The sequence below is a fragment of the Hylaeus anthracinus genome, unplaced genomic scaffold, assembly GCF_026225885.1.
Source record: "Hylaeus anthracinus isolate JK02 unplaced genomic scaffold, UHH_iyHylAnth1.0_haploid 5, whole genome shotgun sequence".
Taxonomy (NCBI): domain Eukaryota; kingdom Metazoa; phylum Arthropoda; class Insecta; order Hymenoptera; family Colletidae; genus Hylaeus; species Hylaeus anthracinus.
The window spans coordinates 7,131,713-7,154,630 of NW_026535322.1; the positions used below are offsets into that span (position 1 = coordinate 7,131,713).

The 22,918-nt window shown below is 43.8% G+C and overlaps 1 protein-coding gene across 2 annotated transcripts in view; it reads right to left on the reverse strand.

Annotated features, from left to right (window-relative positions):
* Positions 1–1,561: 1,561 nt before the first annotated feature.
* The window catches only part of LOC128895687 (neural-cadherin-like), a 64,060-nt gene continuing 42,703 nt past the window's right edge, over positions 1,562–22,918 (reverse strand). The window contains exons 2-11 of one of the 2 annotated variants that reach the window (XM_054158507.1): positions 21,280–22,647; positions 20,903–20,947; positions 18,758–18,949; positions 17,798–18,044; positions 16,669–16,888; positions 16,277–16,553; positions 15,499–16,094; positions 14,868–15,014; positions 13,854–14,045; positions 1,562–7,071 (exon numbers count right to left, since the gene is read on the reverse strand). In XM_054158507.1, the coding sequence (XP_054014482.1) occupies positions 6,793–7,071; positions 13,854–14,045; positions 14,868–15,014; positions 15,499–16,094; positions 16,277–16,553; positions 16,669–16,888; positions 17,798–18,044; positions 18,758–18,949; positions 20,903–20,947; positions 21,280–22,576 (3,492 nt within the window). In that variant the 5' untranslated portion in view covers positions 22,577–22,647 and the 3' untranslated portion in view covers positions 1,562–6,792. The other variant, XM_054158509.1, reaches the window with a different exon arrangement.

Here is a 22,918-nt window from a genome sequence, read left to right on the forward strand (position 1 = left end):
ATATTGGACTCCGGGAAGGATTGCTTTTGTAAACTTTTCCATTTGAAATGGTAACGAATTGGAGTTGAGTTTCGCGCTATTTACAGTGCAACTAAAAGACAAACACCCATGCATTGGGCTGCGGACAAATACTCTGTTTCGGTGTTTGTAGTTTTACAAATTGATTCGCGAGAGCACACCGGTTGCCTGGTGTGTATTGATTCCGAAGATCGGCGGAATTTCTCTCATCGCGCACTCCAGGTAGACAATTATTAAACCGTCGATAAAATTTGTTTGCTTTATCCCAGACCACGAATGTTTATGCTGCTGCACGTTCGAATTTTAATAGCCACAGGTGAAGAAGAGGTCTTCTAAATGTTGCTACGTATATTTTGTACAGTCAGTATAATAACAAATACTCGTACCTTCTACGTCTATCGAAAAAATTTGTTTAAATTAACTGGTAGGTTCGACGTCCCTAGCGGAAAGTTCTGTCTGTATCGGTTACAAGTTTTTAACAAGTATCCGCATATTCGTTGAAAACGATATAGAAATTCCGATCATGCTGGGGCATGATGTCATAAATAATGATAAAAATTATATTATTCAATCAAATTTATTCAAGGTATGAGAAATTTGTTATTTTGTGTTATTCTAAAAACGGACAGAACTTTCCGGTAGATCTAATATAGATATGTTGACGAATATGTAAATATATACGTGTATAAGCTAATCCATATACATATGTACAAAGAAACATTCATTTGATAATATCAAAACTATTATTTAATTTAGTCGAACTTCTTCAATAGAGGGTACGAATATTTATGGGTGGACCGCGAATTTTTATGCATTTATAGGAAATTTGAATGTCCAAGAAGCTACAAAATCGATAGAGTATGCAATAATATAAACAAATATTGAAATTAAAGTTTATATTATAATATTCGGATAGAAAAATTAAATCCTATCTAGGTTCTATTTTTCTAGGCATGTTTCCAATGATTTCATTTTGCATAAAGATCCAGAGTCTATTTATGAGATTGACAGTACATACTTGCATATTTATACCTGTCATAAATGCATAAATATCCGCAGTTATCAGTTTCTCGTGGCTTCCTCGCCAATCGCTGTGAAAGTAAACATATGAATTCAACGATAACGTTAAATCCCGAGCACGCGCGACAACATATTTTCGCGTTTGCTTATTTTATCAACGTCCCATTTCGAAATGGTCGATGCATGCTGAGAAAGAGTCCCTTCCTGTTCCCTTCCTGTTTTCCGGAATACTTTGCGCGCGTCTCCAGGAAACGTCTAACGGATGAAAGACACGGAAGTGTGACAACGTAAAGGATGATAATCGGGGAACGACAGTGTTAGTAGCTCGTAAGCGTGACCCTCCACCTCGCAGGTGCAACGTGTTCGTGACCCCTAATTATGAGTGGCATAGAAAGCGAGTTAACGAACACCATCGAGTCGCTCTGACAACGAGACGAGATCAGTAACGACACGAACGGAACAGCGTGAACCTATCCACCCCCGCAGTGCTTTAATTGTCCCCAGAACCATGGTGCGTGGTGTATTTCTTTTTTCATTTTTTTTCCTGTACTTTTTTTCTTGGTGTTTCAGCGTGATACATTTGTCGATTAGCCTGTACTCCCTTCGGCAAAATCAAAGAACACAGGAAATCTCTTTCGTCGTCATTTTCGCCCACATCTCCAGCGTTCGCAATAGATCGACCGCATACGAAAATTCATTGTTCGCATCCCCGGCGTCGACTGACACTCGCCTTTGTGGTTCACCAGAGAGGCACGTGACCGTGCGGCAGAGTCGACGAAAGCGTCGCACCGTGTCGGGCCGCCCCTAATCACGCGACGCGAACGACGCTTAAATCTACCGGAGCGCATTTGCAATTTATTCGCGCGTCGATCGACGTCGGCCGACTCGATCCGCTAACCAAGTCCCGAGTAGATGCTCTAACTAGGAAAACTCTCAAGTGTCTAAGTTCTTACAGAGCTTGCCGCTGATTGGCGCAAAAATGTTCTGACCGGCACGCAAAATTAAAAAGAACCACTACGAGAACACACTACGCTCTCGAAAGTAATTAAAGATGAAAATAAACAGGTATATAACCAGTGTTCCAACGATAAAGTACGAAATGAAACGCACCAAACGTCTGAAGAAAAATAAAAATTAGATACATATATATATATATATATATGTATGTATATATGGAACAAAAATTAGTCACTTTCAAGAACAATACGGTAACCTACCGCAGATAAGCAACTGACGAAACATGCCCAAAAATTAATACGGCATTCACGTAATGTACAATACGTATGTATGAAGTATATATAATATGTATACACATCGATGATCTATACTCGATGCAGATCTCGCAAAAAATTGGAAAAAGAAAACGGCCGGTGAACGGAAGGAAAAATGATGGCGAATGATGCCGGACGCTACGCGTCGTCAAACCATGGTTCGTGTAAACAGGATCGAGGGCAGGCGACCGAGACCAGGTTCGACCATTCCGGGGATACTGATTTTAATGGAAATCGAGTCTGACGAATGTTGTTTGCCTTCGATGAACCCTTTATCATTATCGACACTTTTCAATTCGCTATTTTCAACGCGAAACAGTAAAGTTATTTTTCTAAAATAAAATCACGATTCCATTCTGGATGTTCCAAACAACGATGAACAATTATATAACCAAAAAAAGTTTGAGTAAAAAAAAAAAAAAAGAAATTGAGTTTATAAACTTCTTAATTCTAATTATCAGAAATAGTAAACTCGAAATTACTAAGCGTTCATTTGGCGGTGTCAAACAAAATTCAGTCGATATTGCTCGTCTATCGACTGAATAATTACGTATCAATTGTTATCGGAACCCTTGTATATGACTTAATTTGCCCGGGGCGTATTGTGAAATATAATCGCCAGGCGTGCTTGTTATTGATTTGCACAGAGCGGAAGGGTTAAATAGTACGTTACCTCGTTCACTTCGAATCGAGCAACATTCGTTGCAAGCAATTTCCATTAAGCTCAATATTTACCGCTTCATCGATCTATTTTCAATCGGATTTTCGATCGGGTTTTCGATCGCGTGCACCGCCCTGTGATCGTAAGACGAAAGAACGATCGGTCCTGAGTGATCACGCGGAATATAAACAGCGCCAAGTAGCTTCGAACCTTGAGTATAACATCTCGTTCAATCTCCAGGACGGATCTTTATTTCTTCCTACGATACAGTTCACCCCTTCATGCCCAGACCTAGATTCGATGAAAATATGGAGATCGAAATATACGAAATTCAAATTAGTTCAGGCAATTTGGAGTACGATACGTTGAAAGGAAACAAAGAGATGAAATTACAAAACGATATAAATCGTTCGAGTTGCAAGATACAGGTGTTTTGGTTGCTCCGAACGATAATTAATGATGTTAATTGGTCCTGTCGAATTTACAACTATCTCCAGCGGGCAGGAAGGGATGAACGCGCGCCGCGAGATCGTCGATCGCTTTCGCAGGTGTCGTTGGTGTCCGGTGACGCGCGTTTTCGGGTGTATCGCGTACGTTTACGGCGCGGGAATCGACGACACGCGGAAACGACGATAACGAGACGGGCGAAAATAAACGAAAGAATGAAAAAGAAAAACCAATACGTGTGCGTGGTAAAGAATTTTGAAAAAAGCCAATCCGGTGCAGGAAACGTAAACAGAAGAGAAGAACGACGGAGGAGAAACAGAAAATATGGGGAATCGCGAGCGCAACGGAAACGCGGGATTCGTTCTGTGCCCGAGGGAAGCGAATATTTGCAAAACATGCCCAAAAAAAAAAAACTGTTTACGGCACGCGCACGCACACCGTACGATTCTCGCCGGTTGGAATCGGTGACGAATCGCTAGAACGAACGCAACGTTCGCGGCTTTGACTCGCCATTCGTGCACCACCGATTACGTTAATCCGTCACTCGATTAGCCGATGCTACCCTCCGACCAATCGCCGATCGGGGACAAATTTCAATCACCAGCGCTTCGAATTGAGTTTTGATTGGAAAGGAACGTTGCTTTCGAAGGAATAACGTCTTCGATGGTTCGTTCTTTGAATTTGCTACTAATAAAGACTCGAGAATAAAAGATATTATTTTTCATTCGTAAATTGTATCTAGCACAAACTTGACGTGTACTTATTTTTACGAGTCTATTTACATTTGAAGTGTGAGTTGATTTATTTTGTATTTTAAATCACGTGTGTTACTCTAATACAGATTGATAAAGAATATTACAGGTACATGTATCGACTAACATTTGTAATGTAAACATAAATTAAATCAACTCATACTTCGAACATAAACAGACCGATCAAAATTGAATGTACTACTTGAATCTAATACTTGAACGTAATACAAGTCTGTTCTGTAATGTAGCTAAAGTGTTTAACGTTCCTCAAAGTTAACCAATGACTCCTTATAATTATCAATCGTTTGCTCTAAGAACAAATCCTCGATAAAATTAGAACGCTCAACGATACCTCCCAAGTATCTGCCATCGAGCAAGTATCAAACAACACCGATATAAACATGACGTGGAATCGAAAGATGCATAACGTGGTTGGACCATAAAGGTTATACTCGTAACGCGAAATGGTGGTTGCATATTACGACGCTCGCATAAAACCACAGGAAGAAATTGGCACGCGTTCGACATCCGCGCGATCGCGTGACGTTATGCTTGCACCGAGTCTGAACAATGAAACGCGTCGACCACTAGTACTGTAGCACGTGGTCACGGCATCTGGCTGGACGCATAATTAACCAATTCCTACCGGAAGTCCATCTGGGACGTTCCGCTCGGACACGTAGAAAGCTGAGCTATCGTTGCTAAGTGCCCTGATTACTATATTTTAAACATATAGATATACAATCAGTCTCATAAGTATCCGTCTATGTCCGTTGAAGAAACTTGTCTAAATTAAATGATAAGTTTGATGTTTGCAAGTAAATTTTTTGTTATACATAATTAGACTGCGGATGTTCGTGCGAAATAAAGTCTTTGCAAACGTACTTAAAAAAATTCAACCTAAATAGGAATTTATTTTGCTCTGCACATATGGTGATATGAATTTTCTTTCAATATTTCTTTATATTATTATATACTTAATTTGTATTTAAATCACACGTATTACTTTAACACAACAGTAACATGTGTCGACTAATGTTCGTAGTCTCATACTTCAAACATAAATAGACTGATTAAAATTGAATGTAATATTACATACTGTGTGCAATTTGCAGTTTCTTACACACTCAAATTTTCTATAAATGCATATAAATCCGCATTCTACTTATAATGAAACATTTATTTGGAAACGTCAAACCCTCATTTATTTTAGATAAGTATATTCAATAGTCACTAAGGATACGAATACGTATGGGACCGACTGTACGTGCATGTCGCATTTTACGTCGCAATCCATTACCGGTGACCATACGAAAGCTACGTAACTAGAGCCAACCCGATACGATCCCTAAATTCTAGAAACCAGTGATGGGCAAAACCCTAGGCTTCGAATAAATCTGAAGTTTGCCGACATGTTTGTCTCGTTTCCTTCTTTGGAAAATGTTCGAAAGTGGAAATGAGACAAACATGTCGGCAAACTTCAGATTTATTCGAAACCTAGGGTTTTGCCCATCGCTGCAAGAAACAGACTTTCTTCCTCCGTCGCAACACAGACTCGTGCAAGCGTCAAGAAACGCGCGTACAAGTCACGTACATAAATTTTACCCTTGAAGTTAGCAGCCCCCTCGAGGGCAACTCTTGCGCCACCGGCTTCCTCGTCAAGTCAACCGAACCTTCAAAGACACCCCCGCACGTCCGTCCCCTCCGTTTCCGTCTCTCCTTTAGGCACAAAGACGACGTCGCGAGTAGACGCGCCTTTGAAGGTTCGCTTGACTTGGCTCGGTAATAATAGGCGCGCATCGACACTCGAGTGAACGGAAACGCATCGGTTAGGCGCGCGATGCTCGCATCCCGCTTGAACGAACGCGACGTAAACGCTCTGCTCCCCCATATTTTCTTCCTTCTCTTTTGTATCCTTCAAACGAACACTCGTGCTCACCACCTGACGTGTATGCGTGTCCATTTGTGCGCGTGTCCGCTGGAACGTCGCGTGCAGCGATGGACGGTTCGAATTAGGTACCGATCGAGAATCGACGAATCGCTTCGAGTCTCGTTCGACCGTGAAACTTTGAAAACAAGGAACGGGACTGTCTCGATAACCTCGAAGGACTCGCGGCGTCGGTTCCGCCAGCACGACGGAGGCATGCAACAGCATCGGGATACCAAGTTGATATTACTATACGTCAAGTTCTATGACGATCTCCCGAACGAGCAGGATATTACGATTGAGCACGCTGCTTTACTCTGTCAAGCGTTGGTACAGCTTCTACGACTATCCTGGAGTGCTCGAGAGGAACGCCCCTGGATGCGATTCGGAATTATCCGAAAAGTTTCGGCAAGGGTTTATCGTTCATCGAAATTCGGAATCGAACGGATTGGAGATTAAAGAGAAAGCAACAGGGGTGTTCTTCGTAGCTCCCTACGCGAGAGACGCGTCGAGACGTTCGAGAATTACAAAGACAGTACTAGGTTCGAGCGATACTCGATGCGATTCGATATAATTTATGATCCGCGCGATATTTTACACCCGCGTGATCGCTGTACGCGAGCGTGAGTGTATCTCTGTGTGTGTATGTGTGTCAGTGGTGTAGATGCGTGTATATGGAATCGTACACAATATCAATTAACGTGCACAAGAACAATATTGCCACGAGATTGCGTGCAGGGCGGGTTCGTGCAGAGCCGCACGGAGCATTAACAGTGTGACAGACCTGGCTTTAACAGACACAATTTTAGCCCCAACGGCTATGTTCTCTTTACAGTAGATCGGGCCATACATTATGTGGTCCCATACGGGCGGATTATTCGCACGGTCCACAACGTCAATCTGAACCTCCACCGTTCGCGACGAGGACGGGTAGCCCTTGTCTTGGGCCATCGCCTGCAGCTTGTACATCTCGCGCTACACCAGACCGCGTGTATAACAAACGGGAACAAAAAACAATGGCGTTAGTGTCAGGCGTAATGACTCGTGGCAGTGAGTATTTATCTCGGCCGGAGCACCCGGCTTCTCGTCAATGTCTCGCTCTCACTCTCTCTCTGCCCCCCGCGGGGGCGGTATGTATATATATATATATATGTATATATCTGTCTGTGTTTTCTCGTTTGACATAATATCTCTGCCAGCCATTGCTTCGCACCCTGGTGTAGCCAGTTCAATCATCGTGTCTCGCTAGTTCGTCATAGATCCCCTGGATCCTCTGCCTTAGCCGCTGCCCTCTCGCTCGGTTAGACCTCTAACAGCGCGATTACGCTCTAAGCAAAGCGGGACCAGGCGCCAGCTGAAAGCTGAGCGTGCTGAACGCCGGACGCGCCACATGAATCCCTTCGCACGAGGAACTCGGCGATCGCTGATGCACATCGCGCCCGCTTCCGCACCTGCGTGTGCTGCTCGTGAAAGAAAAACAATAACCCCAATTCGAAGGGACCTGGATCTCTCGCTATATCCTCGCCTACCCTATATATACGGATCATCGCGCTAAGGACAATCCGGCATCTGGTTTTCCGAACTCGTACACATCTAGGGACGTTATCCGCTAAAGTCGGCCGGAGCCGGTTCGCCCGTACCTCGGGAATACCTTCGCACCGAATCCGTCTCTGGCGAGCGCGCTCGGAAGCCATGGTGTCCCTCGTTATAGAGTTGATCGACTAACGTAGAGGTCTGGAGACCGTCGTTCTTCGAGAGAGGCCGCTGCCAGAAAAACTAGCTACCGGTACCTACCGAGACAACATTTTGTAACTTGGTTCTTTTATGGAATTTTTGACGATTTTGGGGGATTTTTCGATCCAACTTTCTTTTTTAACACTTGGCATGCGGGCATACCTCGCCGCCGAATTACGCGTGCAGCGGGCCTCTGTTAGCGGGTATCCACCACAAATCTACTAAATACGTATTTTTACGTGACCCACGCTCTAGTGACAGACTGCAAAAAACGTAAAAATACGTTGCCCGCGTGCCAAGTGTTAAGATCCAAAAGAATTGTTTAAACGCTTTTTTTTTTGTTCAGAGTATTGAATTCAACGTTCGAAAGTATATAAAGGTACGAAGTTTCAAAATTTTGTCTCATTAAGTACTGATAGCTAGTTTTTGTGGCGGCGCCCTTTTGTTAACCCTTTGCGCTCGAGGCCTTTTTTTCTGGTATCTACCAGCAACTCGAGATGCTTTCTCAGCATTCTATTGTCACGAATGCTAAGATTATATTGACTTCTCGAATGAGATCTCTAATTTGAGATTTGAAAATCTGGTCACCTTTGCCTCGACGACAATCATTTTATTGCCACTTCGTGTTCCAAAGAAATTAAACCTAAAGAAAACCTAGTGGTGACTGAGAGTCACCTCTCGAGTGCAAAGGGTTAAGAACAGGGATGAGCAACGCGTCGACTCGAATGCCAGCGAGCTTGAGGACAGGTAACGACCACAGGGTGGTTTATTACTGGTCCAACTGACAGCACCTTGCGAGTTGCCCTTCCCAGTCCTTCGCGATTCGCAACGTTTAAAAATAAACCTTTCCCGAAAACCGAGTCAAGTCTTCCTGAAGCCAACTTTCCAACTGTCCCGACCTCCGCGGGACACCAGGTATTTCCTTCGAGCTTCCCGTGTACCATACATCCAGAGATCTCTCGATCGGTGTCACTCGATTCCCAAACGTTCTGCGGAAAATCGACTCCGTCGAATTGGTAACAATTAACATAAGTAAGGGGATAGACAGTAGTGGTAATAGTATAGTAATGGTAGTAGTAGTTGTAGTAACAGTAGTAAGTAAGTAGTAGTAGGTAGTAGTAGGTAGGAGTGTCCGACCAATCAGCGATCTACCGCGCCGCGCTTGACCATGCATGCTTCAGCTCCCGTGAAATACATCATGTACGCATTGGACAAAAAAATAAAGAGAAATGGGAATACGATAGAGTCGGTAACGTAACGTAACCAAGAATCGATAGATCGCACACAAGGTGAAAGAAACGGTACTAAGTCGTACGAACCGATGTACGCATAACGGAGAGGGCGAGAGAGAAATTAGGCAACGATGAGTAGACGGGGCTTTCGAGAAGCGGACAAGGACGTTGGACGGTGTTGAGAAACAAATGGTTTACGGAGGAGACGAGAAAAATACGTGTATCTAGAGAGACAGAAGGCAAAGGGAGTAGCACTGCATGGCACGGCACGGCATGTCACGTGTCTTGTCTCGGTCATGTCGTGGCATACAAACCTGGCTTTCACCGACGTCACTACAGTACCCACTGTGACATTTTCTTTGATGTGAATGGGGCCGTATACATTGACATCCCACACAGGTGGTTTATTGTTTCTGTCTACGACGTCTAACAGAACTTCCACTTCTGCGTGCAAGACTTGCATCTTCCCTCTGTCGGAGGCCCGTACTTGCAGGCGATAGTTGTCACGCTAGTGGCAAAACATTGGGCCGTCAACTCACAGGACACTTTTTCAGGACTGTTGTTGGCGGATGTTTTTTTTTTTTTAACTTTTTTTTCATACTTTCTTTGTGCTTTGTTTTTGGCTTTTCTCGGTTGACCTTTACACACGGAGAGACACGTCACTCGGCGGCGAGCGCGATTACACAGGGCCGTCGTGGACGACCCGGAGGGTTTCTTTTATATTCGCGTAAACGTAAACGAAAGAGATAGAAGAGAGTGAAGGACCATGCAGTCTCGTGTGTATCCGCTTTTACCGTTCCAGACCTCTTTAATCAGGGAAGGGGGGGGGGTGGTCGTTTATGACATTTTTCTCTTCGACGCGTCTGCCAATCTCGCGATCGACCTGAAAATTTCTGTCATTATCGAGTCAGCTCTGCGTTTGGATCGGTTTCGAGCGCGAACGGTACCATTGTGGTGTTCCTGTAAGGGATACTTACCCCGAATAGCGTTCTTTTCGATCTACGCGTACGAAAAACAAAGCTTTACACGTACATATTTTTTTTTCTTTTTTTTTTCGGAACATTGAAAGTCACAGGGCGACGAAACGAATCCATATGATTATTTCTAGCGGACGAATCCCCTGTGTGCCGATAACGTACGTCACAGATGATTAACATTCGTGTTAATCATCTGAAACATATGAGATATTTCGTTCGGTGCATGGCTCTTAACACATAAACAGAAGCTTAAGACATTTCACCAGAGTATACAATATTCGTTGGACCGAGTCTTACGCTCTGGTCGATATTTTTTAATAAAACGACACGACCATCGCCAAATATCGACGAACCAATCGTCGTACTCTTCCCCCCCCCCCCCTGCAGTTCTATCAACAATTCCGAGAGTTTTCAGATTTTGCTTCGATCCACTCGAACTGAAGGAAAAAAATTTGTCAGAGTTTTCGAAGACGTCGCAAGCGTCTGGAGAATCGTTATCGGCGGTATCGAAGAGGTCCTTCACCTGCGGATACGCTCGAGACCAGGACGAGAGAACGAACAAAAAGGCGCGGTGACACGAGCGAACGTTATCGAAAGAAAAGAGCGAAACCAAACGAAACGTAAGAGAAACCGTACAGATTCGCGTATTTGTAAAACGTAAACACCGAACGTAAAGAATTGAAAACAGAAAAAAAAAATTGACCAAAGACGGAGATAGTGAAGAGACAGAGAGATAGAAAGAGAGACGGAAAGTGATAGCGATACAAAAAAGTAAAACAGAGTGACGTCTCCGAGTGACAATAATAATTAATCATAGAACAAACAGAGGCGAACGAAAAAAAAAAAAAATATATAAATTTCGAAACGATAAGTCTTTGACACACTCAATAATCGAACGGAAAGGCGCTCTAGTATACTGCAACGAATATCATACTTATACTTTCTTTCTTTTCTTTTTCTTTTTTTTTTTTTACTTTCTTTTTTTTCTCTTGCGCTGGTATAACATTGCTAGCACGTTATACCTCTGTGTTCTCGATGCAAAGTGTGAAAACACAAGAATGTGGTTCCTACTTACTGGAAAACAGCCCTTTTTTTTTTGTCATCATCAAATCCGAAGAAAGTAAATGGTGCAATGAACACAAACATAAACAATAAGAAATTCAAATTAGTTCCTTTACGAAATCAACCAATGCAGGCATTTGCATGCAAGCAAGAATGCGTTTAAAGAGGCATCGGGAGGAACAGGGTGACGTGAGAAATAAGAAAGAGACAGACAGAGAGAGAAGAGAGAAGAGAGAAGAGAGAAGAGAGAAGAGAGAAAAGAGAAGAGAAAAGAGAGAGAGAGAGAGAGAGAGAGAGAGAGAGAGAGAGAGAGAAAGTGTGGCGGGCGGGATCGTGGACGGGTGGTTCGGAGTTACAGAGAGAAGGAAAAAAAATTATGACGACCCCTCGTCTGATTCTTTCGTTTATAACGACACTCAAAAACCGATGGACGTTTTTACCGTGGATTAGTTTTTTTTTTATGCATATATTACGTTGGCTCGTCGTGTATATTATAGATCCGCATTATTCCGTTTTAGTTTCTGTTTCGTTACGACAGTGGTATGCCGCCCCAATCACAGAAGAAAAAATGTCACACCACGGACAGACTTCTTACGGTTTATCGTTATTGCGCTCTCGGCAAAAAATTGTCTCTCGTTTCTCTTTTTGTTATTTAGTTATTTATTTATGTTTTTACTTTTTTTTTTTTTTGCTCATTGTCAGTCACGTCGTGGTTTTGGCGGGAGAATATAGGAGACGAAAGCCGGGAAACGTCAGATGAAGAGTAAATATAACGGACGAGAAACGAAGAAAAATATGAGAAATGTTCAAAATGCAAAAGAAACGAGAAATTGTTAAACCGTGTTGTTTCTGGCACGAAAGAGGTCGAAAAATTAGAGAGAAATCGTACGTATGCTTCGATGCTTTCGACAACAAAATGCAAACAGTAAAAACGATTGTTTCCATCGATGATCGTCGCCGAACGATCGTAAAAATCAAAGGAGAAAAAGAAAGAAAATTCAGAGCGAGCCACGCACGAATCACGATGCAAGAGAGTACCCGACAAACGTAGGCGAACAGAACAGAAGAGAAGAGAACCGAAAGTTTAACGGAGAAACACAAGAGACAGAGGCACGTGGGTGGAGGTGGGAGACAGAGAGAGAGCAGAGAGCAGAGAGGAAGGATGTAGGAGCGAGAGCGAGATCCGTTCCTGTAAAGGAATCAAAAACACATTCATATAAAATATGCAAGCATTTTCAAAAATTGTTTATGTCTGATGCACCACAAAATGCGTAGAGGTTGAAGTACACCGTACGTGGGGCTCAAAAAATGTCGTTCCCACCTGCTCCTGGAAGTTCAAAAAACATCACTTCCCTTTTGAAAAACATTCACATTAGTATTTAGTTTAAGGAGAATAATTAAAGGTAATTAGTTGGGTAATCGATCGTTTCCCTTCCTTTCGATCCGTTATTCGGTTCGTTCCTTCGCGGTTGTTTCGCCGCGGCTCTGTGGCGCGTGTACAAAAAAGTAACCGGGGAACAAAAATACGCAGACCATCATTCTCCGTTGGCTAAGGTATGGAAAAGTGAGAGAAAGTGCACGCGCTCGATCATCGCCGCGGGGTTCGATCGCGTGCGTCTTTGACGCGCGAGCGATTCTTCCGCGGTACGAATAGTTTGCCGCGCGTGAAAATCATGACAAGAAAATTGCGGTTACTGTTCGGCGCGTGTTCGCAAAATGAAACGAACGGAACACAGACTTCCTCGAACCGAAGCAGTTCGTCGAAGGAACAACGGAAAGAAAGAAAATGATCGAACGAAAGCTAGACCAAAATAGGAAATGAATAAATGGAGAACGAAAAATGGTAGAATCGATCACGGCGAGTAAACGAAAAACTGGACAAAGAGGTTGTTCGAAAGTTCGATTTTGGAATCGTTATTTTTTTTTTTTTTTTTTTACGGGTACTCGCGCCGCGAGCATGATCTCGATAGAAAGAATGAAAGAGACAGAGAGAGAGTGTTCTGTTGCAAAAATAGCCCGAACGGTCGATCGATTCAGGTACATGAAGCGTTTGAGGAAATCAGGCATAGCTAAGTATTTACCATAGTGAACACATTGTGCATATCAATGGGAATTAAAAAGTTCTATACATGTGCCGTAAAAAGGAAACTCATTTCGTTGCATATTAGTGATAATTAGAGAAATAATTGCCGACCAAACGCATATTAGTATACAAAGTTATCCGATCAGCAACAAAACGGATTCGTGTTAAAGAACGTAAGTGAACGTAAACGTACAATATATCGGCAGAAGGTGTACACTCAAGTTCGTATTCATATATAGTATAAATATGGATATAAATGTATATTTATATATATTCTATCATATGTATACACGCACGCGCGTATAGGTACATCCTAAGGTACGTGTATGCGTGTGCGAGTATACGAGGGCATATAATGCTGGAGAACGCGACGTGGGTTCACGGCTTTGATTCGGCTCTTCGCAGCAAACGAATCATTCGACCTACGAAATGTACATTTGCCCGATGGTTGGTTAAACAACAGCCAAGCAGGTCGACGTTGCACGATTATAATAACGATATTCGTTGCGCGACAAATGGCGAACGGTGACAAATGTCGAGGTCGAGGCTGGACGAAGAAGCGGACGTTTCTCGCTCGAGAACACACGTCGGTCCTCCAGGTAAAACCATTTCTGTTGTTACTGTTAGAGAGAGACGCATATGTAGATTATCATCAATGGGAATACTCACGTCTAGAGGCTTCTTTAAGACGATCCAACCAGACTCTGGTTGAATCTCAAAGTACTCCAAGCTCTGGTCATTGTTTGGCGAGGTCAACGAATAGGTTATCGCACCGTTATTGTCGGCATCTTCGTCCGATGCCGACACTCTTAAAATGTTTGTTCCAATACTCGCGTCTTGTTTCACGTTTTCTACGTATCGCTGCGAATAGAAAGGAAATCAGTTAAGATGTATCTATGATTAGAGAAGTTGGAGAATTCGCTTAAATAAATCATTTTAAAGAAGACTCGAACGTCAGGTCGTTACGTCCGAATCTTAATCGCAACTTCGTAAGAAGTTCTTTCGATAAGTCAAACTAAAGAAAACTTGAACTTCCTTATTTATGTTATACGAAATGGTATCGCGCCAACAATGGAAGAAACGTTGACGAGCAACGTACGAATAAAGTGCAAAGTACTGATAATAATTTCCGTTCATCGGGAGCAAGAGACCGTTAATTTATTCCGCGTACAAAGTGCAAACAGCCACGATCGTTAGTCGTTTGCATTTCTTTGAAACACGCCCGTTTGAATTCCCCGATAGTTACTGCTTGAGATCACAAAGGGCAACAAATTGCGCAATGCGACCATGTGGTGAAAAGCAATTTTCCTCTTTAGTTCATCCCCCCGCCTCGCTCTTTCCGTCGGCGACCAAACAACACCGGCGTTTCTCTACGAGATAATAGAAAATTGTGGAAAATGCAACTTGCGTCGACTGCGAACGAGATAAACGGAGACGGAGCCTCTATTGAGCTACGAGCGCGAATATTCTTTGAATCTGATTAAAAATGATTCCGTGCAACGTGTTTATAAAGTAGCAAACAATCGTGTTCGTCGTATTCGAGTGAAAGCTTTGTCTCGCTTCTCATTGTTATGGTAAGCTTACTTTTTACTACTACAGTTTGTATACGCGATGTTGCCAGTTTTAATATTCCGCGGAATACATTTCACGATATTTTACGTGCACTTTGATAAGTTTACTCACCTGACGGTCGAATAGGGGTGGGTTGTCGTTGACGTCAGTGATTTCAACAGTGAAAGAGCAAACTCCTTCTAACGAGGGTTCACCTTGATCCGTCGCTTTCACGGTAACGGACACAAATTTTCCATCATCCCCTTCGCGATCGAACACCTGAAAACATCAGAGTGTCGTAATCTTACGCCTTTAACATTTTTATTTAATCTGCTAAAAATGTGATTTTTATTGGGTCGTCCAGGAAGTTCGTGTCAATTTTTAAGAAAAATTCAAAGGCGCGTTTGAATTTTGATAAATATTTATTAAATTACGTAGGTACTATTTTGTTCCACAACCTTTTCACCTTTTAAGGGATGTATACACGTTATTTATTATCTACCAAAAATCGACATGGACTTTCCAGACAACCGAATAATGCAGCAATTTTAAAAATACAAATGGAAATTCATAGATTATTGAAAGCTATCGAAAGAACTAAAAAAACTTCCAAAACCCCACGAATTTTACCAAAACGACTGCCCAATGATACGTTCTCTCCTACTTAAATAAAAAACACGTTCCTAGCAATCTACGAGGTCCGCTTCTCGACCAGCTTATCCCTATAGCATCGAGCACCACCAATTAAAAACGGCGTGTTTACCTTGTTCGTGAGAACCTGGCCAGTCTCCTCGTCGACGGTGAACTTGGTTCCCTTCTGATTGGGTTGCTGGACGATCGAGTACTTCACCTGACCGTTCACGCCTTTATCCTTGTCCGTGGCCTGCACCTTGATGACGGTGCTGCCATTCGGAGCTCCCTCCTCGACTTTCGGGTTGTAGCTGCTGCAATCCGTGAACACCGGCTTGTTGTCGTTTACGTCCGTGATGAAGACCACGACCACGGCTGTGCTGGTGTGCGCGGTGGTCTTTCCGTTCGGACAGCAAGCACCGTCGTCCAGAGCTGTTACGTTCAGCTCGTACTTGTCCCTGTCCAAGGAGATCGGCTTCCCGTGGAGTCGAATCACACCTGTAATCTCTTCGATCACGAACTGACCCGAGGTGGTGTTGCCGCCGACGAATTGGAACCGAACGTTGTCGCCGTCCTTGTCCGAAGCGACCACGGTCGTGACCAACGTGTTGGGCCCGGCGTTTTCGTCCACGTTTGGCGTGTACACCTGCTGAGAGAACTTTGGCTCCTCGTCGTTCTTGTTCTTCGTGTATATGCGCACCGTGGCTGTTCCGGTCTTTGGAGGCTCGCCTGAGACAGTGCATCGAAATTAGTTGGGAGGCTTAACATACGAAGTAAATTTCTGAATTCTTTCGGGAAAGATCCTTGTCACCCATATATACTCAGATGACGTAGAGATGAACGTGTCGATTTTCGAGACGTAAATTTAATCGACATACGGTGGCTACGCGATTCTAAAAATTCGAGCGTACCTTTGTCCTTGGCAGTGACGCTGAATTCGTAGTAAGCGTTGTTGTTGTCCGCGTCGAGTTGCTTATTATTGACGATGATCCCGCTCGAGTCGACGCTGAAGTGATCGTCGGACACCAGGTACTCGACTTCCGCGTTCATGCCGGAATCCGCGTCCGTTGCTTTCACTTTCAGTATACTCGTGCCCAAGGAGATGTCCTCGTCGACATTGTGGGCCTGGTAATCGGGCAGCTCGAACTTGGGCGCGTTGTCGTTCACGTCCGAGACTCGAATGGTCAACTGAAACGCGTAAACGTGTCCACGGGCGAATTTCAACGAACCAGTCCCTTTTTTTACTCGCTGAAACTATTTACTACGAAGTCCGATACGAAATCAGTTTCATTCGCTGTTATACCTCGACGGACGTGGAGAAGCCACCCGAATCCTCCGTGGCTGTCACCATGAGGGAGTAGACGTGGGGATAACGCAAGTCCTCAAAGTCCAATTCTTTGGCGAGCTTCACGATGCCGGAAGTCGGACCGATATTGAACGTTCCAGCTGCGTCTTGACCTTGCGCCTTCAGGGTGTAACGTATCTCGCGATCGGCGAACGATTTTGCTTTCACCGATATGATGCTGAAACGAATCCAATGTTGCATCGACCAATCGAATCCCAAAGTGGCAAAGTCGATACCTAACTCAATATTTCTACATTTCTGTTATTCTACATTTTCAGCAGTACACAGTCAGTCCCATGAATATTCGTATCCTTCTGTGTGTATTAAAAGAATCTGTGTAAATTAAGTGACAGACATGAGGTTTTCAAATAAATATTTTCAGAGGTATTAGAATGTACGGGATGAGACTTGCGAGAGTTTTTCTAATATTCAATATGTTTATTTCGTTATTAAATATACAAAATGAGTTTTCTAACACGACGACCTCGAATAACTCGTAAGGTATTCGTTGTACGATCAAATATTTCAAACAAAAATTGCCATGGTATCTAGGGCGACATACAGCGCTTTAATCTGTTTTTCATTACCTTACCTTTTGTTGAAATATTAGGGTCACCTTAAGTTTTCTAAATGGAATGACTAATATTTTTTTTTTTTTTTGATTCAGATAAATCGTCAAATCAAAAGTAAATCAAAAAGTACTACACAAAGTGGGACTTCAAATGAAAAATTACTAAGATATGTATGTATATCATTTAATCTTACAATGTGTTAATAAAACGTGTCACATCGTTAACTTGAAAACAACATATTTCATTACAAATACTTACAAGTGTCGAGTTTATTCGCGTACATATTTATAATGAAATATTTATTTGAAACTGTCGAGTGTGTCATTTAATTTAGACAGATTCTTTTGACACAGACGAAAGGTACGAATATTTCTGACCCGATTGTATTTCTAGCTGGATAGAAATTGAATTTCGCATTCGAATTCAGCGGTTAGCTGCCGGTAGGAGCTCCATCGTAATTCGAGTAACGCGAAAACGTTCCCAGAGGCGAAATCTGATAGAGACATTCAACTCACTCGGAGTCTTTCTTCTGGTTTTCCGGTATCTCGGCCTCGTACGCCTTCATGTAGAACTGCGGCGGGCGTTTTCCACCTACGATCGATAGCCGCTCCTCAGGAGTCGACTGAAAACGCCTCTCATCTATACGACCGTTCTGATCCTCCGCTTTCACGTACAGAACGTATTCCATGTCCAGCTGAAACAGCTCGGTCCCTCGGGTGCGTACAACTCCGGATCGCTCGTCTACCTCGAAACGACCACCAGCTGCAAAGCAAAACGGTCGCTATTTATCTTTCACTCGGATAACTCTACGGCGCTCGGCGTCTAACCGGAGTTATTAGATGTTTCGTGCAAGAAACTTGTGTATATCTCGCGGAAAACAGTTCCTGCGGCGACCGACGCCTTTGTACATAGGCAGAGATGAAAGGAACGACGCTATTCGACCGCGGGCAAATTCTGTTATAGATTTTTTCTTCTATTAGGATTATTGGATCGTCTCCACTTCCGTCGTCCTTTCTTCCATCTCGAGTCTCAATCTAGAAACCTCAACGTCCGCTTTCGAACAGCGCTCGAAGCTCGATTTCAAAATGTAAAATTTCTCGAACTTTGTTAAATTATGTAATGTTAAGTGAATATTTCTTTCCCGAATATTTCTTTCCCGAATATTTCTTTCGACGCCGATATCGTATCTAATTTCGTTTGTGATTTATTAAGGTGGAAAACAGGAAAAAGTAAAATAATTAATTTGACGTACGTAAATTAGAACATCTGCTTCAACTCGTGCAGGGAATTCGATAAGCGCGTTTCTAGTAATTAATAGTGTCCGAGTATTAAAACGAGTAAAGGTAAGTCTCGGAGATCTCAGAGTCCTCGATGTAAAATCATTGCACCGATTTTTAAAATAGTATTTACCACTGGCGCCAGTTATGCGCGGAAAGCCAGTCTCGAAGACTGCGTTATCGAAATTGAATACGTACTTCGATCTCGCACGATGAAGTAGTGAATATTGTTGTCGGTGTCAGGATCCCTGGCTTGAAGGGTAAACACGTGTGTATTCGGTGGGGCGTTCAGCTGCACGACCGTTTCCATCGGTAATGGTCGATTTATGAAGTACGGCGGCTCGTCGTTAACGTCCTTCATGTTGATAATGACACGCTGATTGTCCGTGTCTGTAATTGTCGATCGATTATTGATATGCGTTCGCAACGTGCACGCACATAGACGGAAAACGGTGGACAATGCGCGAAGGCGGTGACCGAGTAGCATTTGACATTATCTCGACCCTACGCTCTGACCTTTGCTCCGTTAAATTCAACGGGTGCCACGAAACGAAATTTCTCGATGCGACCGTGCAGCGGTCTGACCTATCGATGCATCGTACTTGGAATATCGCGGTAGATGCTTCGTGCCGAGCTCGAAACGTCTAATACATCGATCGCTATCGGCGGACTCGAGAAAGCGTCAACCTGCGATGCATAGGAACGACGGAACGCCGAGTTTCGCGTTTACGAATCAACGCGAGTCGAGTCCCATTCTTCCAGGAAAGGAGTTTGAATTATCAACGCGCATATTCTTCCGTCACCGCCCATAAACACTGTCGACCCAGCAACGTCGCAAGCTCTAATGCGAATTAGCGTCTGATGCGCGAAACTAATTGCTCTCATACTACGCAAACTACCCAGCTACGAAAGCCGTTGCAAACTTCGCTCTTAGTACTGTGTACAGAAAATGTTTGCGCGAATAATGATACCAAAGGTGAAATGTGTTTCTACTTACATAGAAGTCCTGCGGGAAGCCAAGAATGCGGAAATGAAAAAAGGTTTTGTTATTAGTTGGACGTGAAAGCGTGGATAATCAACGACGAACGCACGGCAAGAAATATATTCGCTAACGTTAACGTATCGAAACGTAAATTGTATAATTGATATTAATAGATTCACGACTGATATCAGATACTTATTTCTATTAACGAAGTGTCCACATATAATTGTATAATAATATAATAATTGAGTGTACGTACGTAATTGAGTTTGCTCAAAAATAAAACTCTCTAGAGAGATTCGAGACAATTTTTGACGCCATACTGCCAAAAATAGGGACAGCGTAATAATTTCCCGAGAAAAGCGCGACTGGATACTATTTAAACAAGCCGGAATATGTAATTTAATTCGTCCCCGGGTCCCTTGGTGCGTAACGCGCGTCCCGGTCATTCTTCCCAGCCAAACTGTAATTAGCGTTCAGCACACAATGTGAAACGAACGCTCAAACAGTCGCCCGTTTCTAAAGGAAATTGTATCCACGTGCGAGCTGCTGCACGGAACGGAAGTTCCCGATGAATTATTTTTTGCCGTGCTCCCCTTACAGAGATCGCAGACGCACCGATCTGTCCTACGAGAATTCCACTCTCGATGGAAGTATACAACGGGACCATCGTTAGACATTAGCTACAGTTTCTTTTGCGAGTTGCGCTCGATTATTTTATGTGACAGTGTTTATATAAACATACATTTAAAAATATTTTATACATATATGTATATATATTACATACATGTCGAATTGAGAAACCGCCTCCTTTTTCGATGTTAGTTAAAAAGTTGATCTAATTTCTTGGAGCAAAACGGATCGTACACGATTCATTAACGTAACATAAAATATCGCGTATGTGCTTACTTATTAATAAAACGAAAGAAACTTTTGAAAGAACCTGATAGATCGTTGCGTCTGTGACTCTCGTTTTACGATTAAAGGATCTTCCTAAAGGGACTCTGAGACTTTCTTTTTCAATACCACAGCACACCAGTTAGTCGCGACGCTATCTTTCGCATTTAATTGTAATCGCACTCTCGCATCAAACAAACAAAAGTGGTCGGATTTTGATTGAAAAGCAAAGTCCTGGAGCCTCTATTCGAAAAGTATGTTTCTACATGTTTCTATGCGATCGGTGCTGATCGAATAATGGTGCAACGTGCGGTGCGCTGGTCCTCAAGAAGCGCAGGTTCCACCCCCGTACAAGAAGAAGACCCAGAAGATAGAGAAGAGAACCGAGCCATAGCACAGGTAAACGCGAATGCTGATGGACGAATGCACGAGCGTCGAAGCAAGAGTAAAAATAAAAATTGTACCGTCAAATGGACACCGGGTATACGGCGGGTACCGTGTGCACCGTTCTTCGGCCGCGAGGCGAACAACAAAATCAACATTAATCAACAGAAATTGTGGGCAAAGATTAGGTAACGGTGTGTGCATAAGTTTCTACTCCGCGCTACGCTGTTGGTCGCTTGTTTAGATCCAGGTTGAGCAATCGTATCAAACATTTGAGAAAACGTATCCTACAAAACTTATGCACCTCATTAATTATACAATTTATTAAATTATGCAATTTAATGCATTCAAGACAGAAATATGTCTTAGAGACACTTTATTCGATTAAATGGAAAAATATTTCACGTTGTACTAAATTGCACGAACACGAAGTAGAGTAACGATTGTCATACGTTACCTGAGTTGGTGATGGTCACCCAAAAATCAATGGTCTTTTCCGAGCTGAGCTCCTCGTAATCCCATTTCTGCTTGACGATGACAGACCCGTTAAGTCCAACCATGACCCACTTGTTCTCGTCCCTAATCTTATACATCTCCTTCTCGTTCTCCTTCTCCAGATAAAACGCGATTTTCCCTTCGACGTCGCCGTCCGCCTCGGTGAAGTCGACCTTCTTCGTCGGCCTGACGGCCCTCGTCACCCGTCGCTTCTGTATCCGGTGGACCTCCGTTTCCGGCGGCAACGACGTCAGGAACCTGACGACAACCTTGGCCGGTCTCTCCGTCGTTCGACTCGGGTTCCTCACGTCGTGAGCCTCCACGATCACCGCGCACTCGTAGTCCTCGTCCATCGTGGTTTCCGGTTCGCCAGCCAGCATCAGCTCGCCCGTCTGAGGCACGATGACCAGCAGGCTGCTAGGCACGAGCAATTTGTACGCGACCTTGTCGCCGTCGGCGTCCTTGGCAGCAACTTTGCCCACCGTCGAGAATCGTTTCCAGAAAGGTAGCTGGACGGAGTTCTTCCGCATGGCGTCCAAGTTGTCGGGTCTGATCTCGAACGTGTACTCCTCCGTCTCGAACACGGGACTGTTGTCGTTCTCGTCCAGCACGTGCACCACGCCGTTCACGCACGACGTGCTGAGGAAGTTCCCATCGGAGGCGTGTATAGAGACGGTGTAAACCTTCTTGACCTCCCTGTCCAACGGTTTCGCGGTCACCACCCTGACGCCCGACTTCTGGTTGCTCAGCGTCAGGTTGAAACCAGTTCTGTTCGAGTATTCCTCTCTCAGAGCGAACAACCTCGTCCCGGATTCGTCCGGCAGGATCGCGAAATGTATGGGGAAGCTTCCTTGAGCCCGCAGCACCGGGAAACCGTCGATCAAGGTGCCCGGGTCGGAGTTCTCCGGCACCTCGCCCTCGCCGAGGTGATCGTGCGAGAAGTTGATCATGTTCTGGCGATTAATCACGTAGAGATGAAGGAAATGAGTCTCGGTCCCGTTGGCCAGTTCCTCGAGAACGATCAGCTTCACGGGTCGGTCCACCAGCGGCGATAAATCGAACGTGGTCATCACCAGACCGTTGCCGAGGACGGTGAAGAACTTGGAGTAGCCGTTCTCCATCAGGTGGAAGTTCGACGTTTGTTTCGTGTCGAATTGCGTCACCTCGTAGCCCGGGTAGACGTCGTGGGGCAGGACCACCACCTTGTCGCATGACGACGTGGCCACCAGGAAGGCTGCGATGACGAGTAGGCGCCACATCGTGATGGCTCGTTGTCCGCTCCGATCTCAGTACGTTCGCGCTTTTACTAGAGCATGAGTGCCGGCAACCCCTGAAACGAGAAACGGGTAGGTTAGTATCTGGGTTAGATTTAAGGACGGTGATCGATAATGGGGACAGGAGTCATTTGTCGAATTGGTTGAATAGGGAGCGACGAAAAGGTTTTTAAAATGCAGATTAAAAATGTACAGACTTCATTGGAGAGATTGAAAATCAATTGACAGCTGTTAATATTTTTTAAGGTTATTTAGTGCATTGATATCAACGCTATAAATTTACTACAATTTTTTGTCATTTATTCTCCGCGATCTACATCAGGAGTG